This window comes from Salvelinus namaycush, chromosome 8 (assembly GCF_016432855.1).
Source record: "Salvelinus namaycush isolate Seneca chromosome 8, SaNama_1.0, whole genome shotgun sequence".
NCBI lineage: Eukaryota > Metazoa > Chordata > Actinopteri > Salmoniformes > Salmonidae > Salvelinus > Salvelinus namaycush.
Genome location: NC_052314.1, coordinates 16,526,789 through 16,537,655, shown reverse-complemented (window position 1 = coordinate 16,537,655; position 10,867 = coordinate 16,526,789). Strand labels below are relative to the sequence as shown.

Below are 10,867 nucleotides of genomic sequence, written 5' to 3'. Positions count from 1 at the left end.
AGTGGAGGGAGGAAGGGAAGGAGGGAAGGAGGGAGAGTTTGGGGAAGGAGGACCACAAAGCCTGTGTGTTGGCATCTGGCCCGGATCTGCGATTCTCCCTGATATAGCAGGGGTCGGCCCGCTTAATAATCCTCACGGCAAAACTCCACTGGGAAGGGCAGGCCCAACGCACACTAGGAGAGTGGAGAACTAGGAGAGACTGCTGGCACACAGTAACAGCAGGCTACCCCAGTGAGGTTAGCAGAAAACATTGTTAAATTATTGCATTAAAAATATATATATATATATTTAACCTTTATTTAACTAGGCAAGTTAGTTTTATTATATACAATGACGGCCTACCCCGGCCAAACCCTAACCCAGATGACCTATGGGACTCCCAATCACGACCAATCAGAGCTGGAATCGAACCAGGGTCTGTAGTGATGCCTCTAACACTGAGATGCAGTGGCTTAGACCGCTGCGCCACTCGGAAGCCCCAAAAGTATCCAGAGCAATTAGTGTTAAGTGCTTCACTCAAGGGCACAACAGATTTTTCACGTAGTCGGCTCAGGGATTGGAACCAGCGACTTTTCGGCTACTGGCCCAACGCTCGTAACTGCTAGGCTACCTGCCGCTCCTATGTCAACCCATTGTTATTTCAAACCATACTCTTAAAGTCGTAAACCGTGGCCATAAATAGAACAGAGATGGTTTCTAATCTACAGTATATGCACTGTTACAGGAATGGCTCTCCATAGTCAAAGAGACAGCTAGCTAACTGTCATCTAAAATTGGATCACCGTTGGTGCGTATTGTAGTTATGTCACCTGGGGCTGAGTTTGTTGGTCAGGTGAGTCAAGGTACTGATGGGTGATAATGTCTAGCTTGGGTGTAGTAGCTACTCTCTTCTAGAGAATCAGAGAATCATCCACAGATGACGCAACCACTATTGCACTCCACTCTGCCCTTTCCCACCTGGACAAGAGGAACACCAATGTGAGAATGCTGTTCACTGACAACAGCTCAGCTTTCAACACCATAGTGCCCTCCAGGCTCATCACTAAGCTAAGGACCCTGTGATTAAACACCTCCCTCTGCAACTGGATCCTGGACTTCCTGACGGGCCTCCCCCATGTGGTGAGGGTAGGCAACAACACATCTGCCACGCTGACCTGATTCAGAGGGGTTGGGTTAAATGCGGAAGACACATTTCGGTTGAATGCATTCAGTTGTACAACTGACTAGGTATCCCCCTTTCCCTCAACACGGGGGCCCCTCAGAGGTGCATGCTTAGTCCCCTGCTGTACTCCCTGTTCACACATGACTAGGAGCTGATCGTGGACAACAGGAAACGGAGGGCCGAGCACGCCGCCATTCACATCAACAGGGCTGTAGTGGAACGGGTCGAGAGCTTTTGTGTCCATATCACTCTGGGTCTATTATGGTCCACACACACACAAGACAGTCGTGAAGAGAGCATGACAACGCCTCTTCCCCCTCCGGAGGATGCAAAGATTTGGCATGGGCCCTCCGATCCTCAAAACGTTATACAGCTGCACCATTAAGAGCATCTTGACTGGTTGCTTCACAACTTGGTATGGCTACTGTTCGGCATCCGACTGCAAGGCGCTACAGAGAGTAGTGCGTACGGCCCAGTACATCACTGGGGTCGAGTTCCCTGCCATCCAGTAAGCATTTCACTGTTAGTCTACACCTGTTGTTTACGAAGCATGTGATTTTAATAATATTTTATATGATTTGATTTGAACTCTGTTGGGTTGATGGACTACCCATTGTGTTTGAACATGTCTTGGTCTCTATGGTAGAATGTTAGACTGGATCCTATGGGTTAAAGTTTGAGAATGCCTGGTAGAAGTGATATGTGAATAGGACCACTGGAGAGGGAGTATTGGCATTCCTGGGCCAACTCTTTCTCTCTCTCCAGTCCCAGTCTGTTGTTCACGCTGTCAACTGTCTGTCTGTAGCCTAGTCTGGCAGTAGCATATCGTACGAGTGGTTCAACTTAACCTGGTTTGGATTCTAATGACGAAGACTCTTGAGCTGTTGATTCAGGTTTCTAGTTTATGTTCAACCATTGCAGAGCCTATTCCAGGTCTGCCACTGAAACGAAGACTGACATTCCTGATCACTGTGGCAGGAATCATAGATACACGGCAGTGACCATACCATAGTAACACGCTAAAGTAACACGCTAAATCAGCACACTATACTTCAGTCTCCTCGAGGAGCAAACCCTCATGGCAGTCTTTCCCCACTGAGCTGACAGGTTGCCATGCCATACCATGAGCCTGTAGCACTGCTGCTGGAATGTAGAAAGGAATGACAATGAGTGTGCATTGTGCTGTTGTTCAACCAGGCTTTGTTTGTTGTGTTTCAGTTTGCCTTTTGTGTTCGGGCCTGTCTATGGTAGATCTGCACTGCCCTCTATTGGTGATGGAGAAGTACTGTATATGCATACACATGACTGGCTCAGTATTGCAATCTGTGCCATCCAATCTGTGTTCAGTTACTGCCTCTTCAGGGAAAGCAGCAGAGTTGTTGTGTTGTTCCTAAAGCAGATCTGGGGAGGGTGAGTCTGGGAGTACGTTGGGTAGCTTTTGTTGATGGGTTTGTGGTACGCTGCCAAGCTGTTATCTCCTTAGCTGTGTAGAAAAGGATTTTATTAATTGCTTCATTTAACCCCCACCCCCCCACCCCCTTCTTCCCTCGTACAGACGCGCTCGTATAGACACCGACACACAGTCCACCGCTACAGCGCCAGACCTCCACTTTAAACTGCTGAGAGGCCAGGTAGTGCAGCTGGTGTTAACCACCACCCCAAAAGCTGCTAGCTACCTCGGCCCTATGCTCAGTCATTGCCGCAATGCTACCATTTACATTTTACATTTTAGTCATTTAGCAGACACTCTTATCTAGAGCGACTTACAGGTGCAGTTAGGATTAATTGTCTTGTTTAACGGTATATCGACAGATTTTTCACCTAGTCTACTATCATGACTTATAACATCTGTCTTTTTCATAACACTTACTCAGATCCAGAACTCTATGGCTGCAGTCATATTTGTTACTGTTAAAAAATGTCATATTTTTCTCTTCTCTAGGTTAGAATTGTAAATGAAAGCATTAGGCTGCTATAGTAAGTGGGTTTTATACACAACACACACTTGTAAAAACCTAATGTTAAACTCTCGCTGGAAACACTTAATCACAAGAGCTCCTCATAAGTCCACAGCTATGTGCCTTATCAACACGGCACTCACATGGAGAGGCCTGTACATGAGGTGGCCGATGAGGACGATGGTGACTTAGTGGGTACATATACCTCTAACACTGTACACCTCTAAGTCACCATTGGTTGACTTGCTGCTTGCCTCCTATGGCTGAAGCATTGTTGTACTGTTAAAAAGTAGTTGAATGCATTAGAGTTGAGGTTTTATTTCTTTTCATTCTCCTCAAGCTCAATTTTTGTACATTTGATTTCACTGCTCTCCCCTCTGTCAGCGCACCACCATTCTCCCCAGTGCCAGGGCTTCTCAGGGTGGTTGAGCAGGAGAAGGGGAGATACTGCTGGTGTCTGCTGCTGCTTGGTCTGTCGGAACTGAAGATAGTTTGTTTGATTTAGTAGGAATTAGGTTTCATCAGACAGGTTGGATCTTCTAGTGAGATGTGTTAAATAGAAGGATTGTCTCCTGGTCAGGTGCAGACATGTGTAGTGTGTTAGACAGATCAGTGTCTCTCTGATCCCGTGGGCAGACATTCAGTTGAAATAGGTGTGTGTGTGTGTGTGTGTGTGTGTGTGTGTGTGTGTGTGTGTGTGTGTGTGTGTGTGTGTGTGTGTGTGTGTGTGTGTGTGTGTGTGTGGTTAGTGCTCATACAGGTGTGTGTCTGGTGTTGCAGATTTGAAATGGCAGGATTAGGGGATTACCAGTCTGCTACATTACCTGAAGGCTTCAGCAGTGCCGCAGGGTGTGTATGCATGCGTGACTGGTGTGCACGTGGTGTGTGTGTGTGTGGGGGGGGGGGGGTCTGCTGCTACTGCATGGTTACCTGAGAACTTCAGGCGTCATGGAGGCTCTGAAAGACTGGCTGATAAAACAACACATGACTGTGAACGTGTGTGGTCTCCTCTGTATGACTGGGTTTACATACTGTGTGTTCAAGTGAGAACACTTGGCTTGGAGGTGGTTTCTTATTAATGGGTTATCTAGGTATAAATATTTCTGAGGTTAGATGTTTTATGTAATGTATTTACGTACATAGTTACTGTATGTGGTAAGATTTCCTTTTCTACACTGTCAGTTGGGAATTACTTAAGTATGACTGTGTTGCTAAGAGATTAATTATATTAATTATATTTAAGGCCCTCCGAGTCTCACTGTGTCACCCATCTCCCTCTTTTTTCTCTCTTAAAGGGACCTCCCGGCTCCCAGCCGTCACCCCACGCACAGCCACCCCCACACAATCCCAACAACCCCATGATGGGACCTCATGGCCAGGTAAGATACACTCACACACACCCTTCTCTCTCACACACGCTTTGCCCCCTCTCTCTCACCTCTTGCTGCATAGGCAGGCACTCCCTCTTTCACATCTCACTCCCTACCTCTGCCTGTCCACTTCACACTGAGAGGCCTCTGTCTCCCTTGGTCTCTTCCTCTCTGCCTGTCCACTTCACACTGAGAGGCCTCTGTCTCCCTTGGTCTCTTCCTCTCTGCCTGTCCACTTCACACTGAGAGGCTTCTGTCTCCCTTGGTCTCTTCCTCTCTGCCTGTCCACTCACACTGAGAGGCTTCTGTCTCCCTTGGTCTCTTCCTCTCTGCCTGTCCACTCACACTGAGAGGCTTCTGTCTCCCTCGGTCTCTTCCTCTCTGCCTGTCCACTCACACTGAGAGGCTTCTGTCTCCCTCGGTCTCTTCCTCTTTTGCACTCACTCACACCTTATCTGTCTCTTTTTGTCTCTCACCCACACTCCCTACCCACCTCCCACCCCCCAAAACATATGTCCATACAAACAGCCCTGCTCTCTAGTTGTGGACAGACAGTGGCCATGACGCTGTAGATCGGATAAATAATTCAGCTGTGTTGGCCCAGCTGTAGAGAATAGAGGAGGAGTGGAGGTGCATCTGGCCAGGCTGAGCAGAGCAGGCATGCTCTCTCCTCTCCCTGACCCCGGCACTCACTATCCCATATCCCATCAATATCCCATTAATATCCCATTAATATTGCACTGTGGAGCGCTCGCATACAAACTCACCACAACTTGGCTTAGACAAAAGCAGAGGGGGACAGAGAGGGGGAGAGAGAGGGGAGAGGGGGGAGAGAGAATTAAGGACAGCTAGATAGAGGGAGAAGGGGAAGGGATAGAGGGAGAGAGATAGAGGGTGAAGGGGAAATGGCATTCTTTCCCTCCAGGGCCTGGTCATTACTTAACCTGTCCTCCAGCTGGCCTCGTCTCACTTGGACCAACTAGTACCTTGCGTTTATTTGGCTCTGAAAGCCTGTTTCTGTGTTGTCATGGCGTCATGTTTCGCCTGACTGTACACATCTCTCATAGCATGATCATTTGTGTGTTATGTCATTGTCAATAACACTGGTTAGTTGCGCTCTTAATGATTATTATATTTTGTTTTCCCTTGATAAATAAAATTTTGTTTTCCCTTGATATTTTTTTGATAAAACTTTTTTTTTGTTAAGGTGTCCGCATACTTCTCAGCCTAAACAGTTCGGAACAGTTCGTGCATATATTATGACAACATTTTGTGACGTCTTGGATTTTTTCTTGAGGCAAGCTGAAGTCAGTAGCCAAAGTCTACGCCCCCTCATCGGCCATTGTTCAACAGTAGGAATTCTTGAATGAAGTGCCTGTTGTCATTCAGCAACGACTTGTACTCCTGCATATTTTTTCACTTGAGATATATTGAACCAAACACCTTATTTAGATGTAAAATTGAGCGACTAAGATCTCCTTGGCAAAAACGTCAAAATTAATGACAGATTTCTTGAATTATCTTAGATTAAGTCAGACTATTTTGTGGAAGGGTATACAGGCTACGGTGTCTTAAAATGGACAAACAGTACTATTGCTGCTTTTTTCTTGTTCTTCAAGCGAAGGTCTTTTTAAAGGAGCATGCGAGCACAACTCGGGTAGGCGCCAGCCGAACTGAAGCATGTTGACGCCTTTAGATACACTGAGATATTTTCTGTGGTTGTATCACACTGTCAAAATGTTGTCTGGTAGCTTTGTTGGACAATTTATCAATACAGTCAGTTGTGTTTGTGTGTGTGGGGGTGTGTGCGTGTGTAAAAACCGATATAGGTGTGCATTCTTCCACTACCCTCCTGCACACACCCTCCCATCCTCATCCCTCATCCTCTACTGTTCCCTCATTCAACATGCTGACATCACCCACGCCCATCCTCTACTCTACCTTTCTCTCTCTCCATCTCTTCCCCCTCTCTCTTTATCTTCCCTCTTTATTTCCCCTGTTCTATTCTGTTCTATTAGTCTTCAGCATCTGAGGACTGTTGTTCAGACTGTTGTTCAGACTATTGTTCAGACACAACCTTTGCCTTGTGTAGAATGCAAACAAAGCTCATTTTCTCCAGCACAATGGTTCCCCCTGCTGACAGCGGAAAGTCATACAGTAACATGATGGATAAGACTAACGTTGACATCTGTCCTCCTCCCCACAGCCTTTCATGTCTCCAAGGTACCCAGGTGGACCTCGCCCCTCACTCCGCATGCCAAATCAGGTAAAGTACCCCCCCCCAAAAGGTGACCTCTACTAGAAGTATGTGTTTTACATGTGAGTAGTACATTTTCAGGGAGTTGAATGCTCTGTGCTAATGTTCCTCTCTCTCTTACCCTTTGTCTCTCAGCCCCCTGTGGGAGTCCCAGGGTCACAGCCTCTCCTGCCAAACAGCCTGGACCCCACCAGACCACAGGGTAAACACCTCACACTTCTATTCATTTTGTAACATGTAATATCTATTAGCTTAAAGCTGGAATCAGTACTTGGTGAAACTGCCACAACGAACACTGTTTTTCTTAACATCGGACATCATTGCTTTCGTGATAGAAAGGGGTATGTACTGCATATTCATTTGCCTCTGGGTAGAAAAACACCTTAACCCCCTAGAGTTGATTGACGCACCACTGCATCAATCTAAATGACAAAACAAGGTGGCAGAGCTATAAAAGGCAGCAGAGCTAGAGTGGTGTTTGTCAGACCATGAGACATCCAAAAATCGGTCTTCTTACGAAAACGTCTGTAGTGTCTGAACAGTTTGACCTAGAAACCATTACCACTCTATGGAAAGAGGAGACTCTCACGATGGTGTTCTCAGTTTTGCTCTACGGCCCCCCCAAGTGTCAGGGGACTCGTCTGACGTCGGTACCGTCGATGTGCCAACTTCTGTTAGTTGCGTTTAGGCTACAAACTAATGTGACCCCACTGTGGAAAGGGGAGATTCTCACGATCACAATGGGTTCTCCAAGTGTCACAGGACTCGTCTGAAGATAAAATTTATGGAAGTATAAAGGTAGTTTTGTGCCTACCCCCAAAAAGGGGTTAATTTCCAGAATCCCACAGTATCCCTTTAAAGGTGCAATATGCAGAAATCACTCCGCCATTTCCTGGTTGCAAAAATTCCAATAGTTTCTGTGACAAAACAAGCAAAACCATCTAAATCGCTGTAAGATATTTTTTCAATAACCACAAATGTTTTATTTTCAGCTGTTTGAAGCTGGTGTACAAAACCGAAAGTAAAAGACGCAAAAACGGAACTTAAGAACGGGAAGCATAGAAATTGGACACATAGAACAGATCTACTGCTTCTTAGACTTGCTTTCAATGAAAATGACAGATCTATAACTCATATTGCAGCTTTAGGGATATGTGCTTGTAGAATGTATTTGGTCTGAAATTGTCCAATGCTGACGGACTTCCTCTCGATCATCCCTCCTCCAGGACATCCAAACATGGGCGGCCCGATGCGGATGAATCCCCCCAGAGGGATGGGTGGCATGGGCCCACAGGTACAGACAGACACCATCACTCCCCCAAACTCTGCTGCTCCACCCCTCTATCCATGATCCCCATGTCCATTTACAGCATAACACACTGAACACACAAGGTTGCTTTCATCGCTACTCATTCACTAATGTCTGTCTCAACCTACAGTATTTCTATTTGGAAAAACTCAATGAAACATGTATTACCACAAATACACTATTTTTACATGAAATCTCCATAGACAAATATTTGCAGTAGAATGGCCTTACTGAAGAGCTCAGTGACTTTCAACGTGTCACAGTCATAGGATGCCACTTTTCCAACAAATCCGTTTGTCAAATTTCTGCCCTGCTAGAGCTGCCCAGGTCAACTGTAAGTGCTGTTATTGTGAAGTGGAAACGTTTAGGAGCAAGAAAGGCTCAGCCGCGAAGGGGTGGGTCTAAAAAAACGGGACTGCCGAGTGCTGAAGCGCGTAGTGCGTAAAAATCACCTGTCTAAGGTTGCAACACTCACTACCATTTTCCAAAATGCCTCTCGAAATAATGTCAGCACAATAACTGTTTGTCCCGGAGCTTCATGAAATGGGTTTCCATGGCCGAGCAGCCGCACACAGCCTAAGATCACCATGCGCAATTCCAAGCATTGGCTGGAGTGGTGTAAGCTTGCCGCCATTGGACTAGAGCAGTGGAAACGCCTTCTCTGGAGTGATGAATCACGCTTCACCATCTGGCAGTCCGATGGACGAATTTGGGTTTGGCGGATGCCAAGAGAACGCTACCTGCCCGAATGCATAGTGCCAACTGTAAAGTTTGGTGGAGGAGGAATAATGGTCCGGGGCTGTTTTTCATGGTTTGGGCCAGGCCCCTTCATTCCAGTGAAGGGAAATCTTAACGCACCAGCGTGCTGTGACATTCTAGACGATTCTGTGCTTCCAACTTTGTGGCAACAGTTTGGGGAAGGTCCTTTCCTGTCTCAGCATGACAATGCCCCCATTCACAAATCAAGGTCCATACAGAAATGGTTTGTCAAGATCGGTGTGGAAGAATTTGACTGGCGTGCACAGAGCCCTGACCTCAACACCTTTGGGATGAATTGGAACTGTGAGCCAGGCCTAATCGCCCAACATCAGTGCCCGACCTAACTAATGCTCTTGTGACTGAATGGAAGCAAGTCCCTGCATCAATGTTCCAACATCTAGTGGAAAGCCTTCTCAGAAGAGGAGGCGGCAGTTATAGCATTAAAGAGTGGACCAACTCCATATTAATGGCAATTATTTTGGAATGAGATGTTTGTCGAGCAGCTGTCCACATACTTTTGGTCATGTAGTGTAATTGCTAAGTGTCATAACAAAATCCAGGTCCAGACACCTTGATGAAGGCCGAAAACACGTTGGTGTATTTTAATAATGAAGTAGCCCACACTTTAAAGGCTTTTTAACTTGTAAACTCACACAAGTGCCTGGACTTGGTTTTCTTTAGCCATTTAGCATTTATTTGTGGTTATAATTTCTCCTTAAGCTTTTCTAGTACTATTCCCCTCCAAGAGCACCTGTGGTTGTTTTGGAATACCTGAATCGCTCTTGCTACTTTTTCCCCCCCCAGCTATTTTGCTTTGTCTCAAAGCGAGCCCGACATCATACCCCTCAAGTAGCACCCCTCTCCTTGTTAAGTATAAATCCACAGTCTAGTTTCCAATCACCAAGTCAGTTTGAGCGTCATGTGCCCCGCTGCCCTTCTCCCTGCCCTTCTCCCTGCCTCTCCCTGCCCCTCCCTACCATTCTCCCTGCCCTTCTGCCCTTCTCCCTGCCCTTCTCCCTGCCCTTCTCCCTGCCCTTCTCCCTCACCTTCTCCATGCCCCTCCCTCCCCTTCTCCCTGCCCTTCTCCCTGCCCTTCTCCCTGCTTCTCCCTGCCCCTCCCTACCATTCTCCATGCCCTTCTGCCCTTCTCCCTGCCCTTCTCCCTGCCCTTCTCCCTCACCTTCTCCCTCACCTTCTCCCTGCCCCTCCCTCCCATTCTCCCTGCCCTTCTGCCTGCCCTTCTCCCTGCCTCTCCCTGCCCCTCCCTACCATTCTCTCTGCCCTTCTGCCCTTCTCCCTCCCCTTCTCCCTGCCTCTCCCTGCCCCTCCCAGCTATTGTGTAACTTTGGCAGACAACAATTCAGCAGCTTGTGCGACATCTGCTCGACCAGTGTAATCATCTGCTGAACAAAACTCTACCTCTGAATGGAGCTACTCTGTGTCCTGCTCCACGCTACTGTCCTGCCAAGCCCCCACTGTGCAGCCATCACAACACACACACACACACACACACACACACACACACACACACACACACACACACACACACACACACACACACACACACACACACACACACACACACACACACACACACACACACTCCACATATTTTGACACACATGCCCCTGTTATGATTATACACGTACATTTCTGATCAGGATCAAGTCATTAAAAACGGGCATCTGTCTTAAACACAACAACTGAGAATGTGATCCCCTGGCATGTATTGTCCTCACTAGTACCAAGGGTTGACGCGGTGTGTTCCTCTCTCTGTGTAGAACTATGGTGGTGGAATGAGGCCTCCTCCCAACTCGATGGGGCCAGGAATGCCAGGGATGAACATGTGAGCACAGTCATTCTCCAAAGGCATTTAATCACCTCCATCTACTTACCATGATATGTTTTGGTCCAAATATCTGAAGTACGATTGGATTTGCTATTAATAGCACTGATAGGATGTAAGAATATTTGACAAATAACAATTTGAGCAAATACAAGCTCTAATTTGTTCCGCAGTGAGCCTCTCTCACACAGCCTCTTTTCCTCCCC

General features: G+C 47.0%; 1 protein-coding gene across 2 annotated transcripts in view; it reads left to right on the top strand.

Moving 5' to 3' along the window:
* The window catches only part of LOC120052445 (single-stranded DNA-binding protein 3-like), a 143,007-nt gene that overhangs the window by 125,379 nt on the left and 6,761 nt on the right, over positions 1 to 10,867 (top strand). For both annotated transcript variants that reach the window (XM_038999353.1, XM_038999354.1), the window contains exons 6-10: positions 4,416 to 4,499; positions 6,697 to 6,756; positions 6,883 to 6,949; positions 7,974 to 8,041; positions 10,597 to 10,661. In XM_038999353.1, coding sequence (XP_038855281.1) covers positions 4,416 to 4,499; positions 6,697 to 6,756; positions 6,883 to 6,949; positions 7,974 to 8,041; positions 10,597 to 10,661 — 344 coding nt within the window. The remainder of the gene's footprint in view (positions 1 to 4,415; positions 4,500 to 6,696; positions 6,757 to 6,882; positions 6,950 to 7,973; positions 8,042 to 10,596; positions 10,662 to 10,867) is intronic.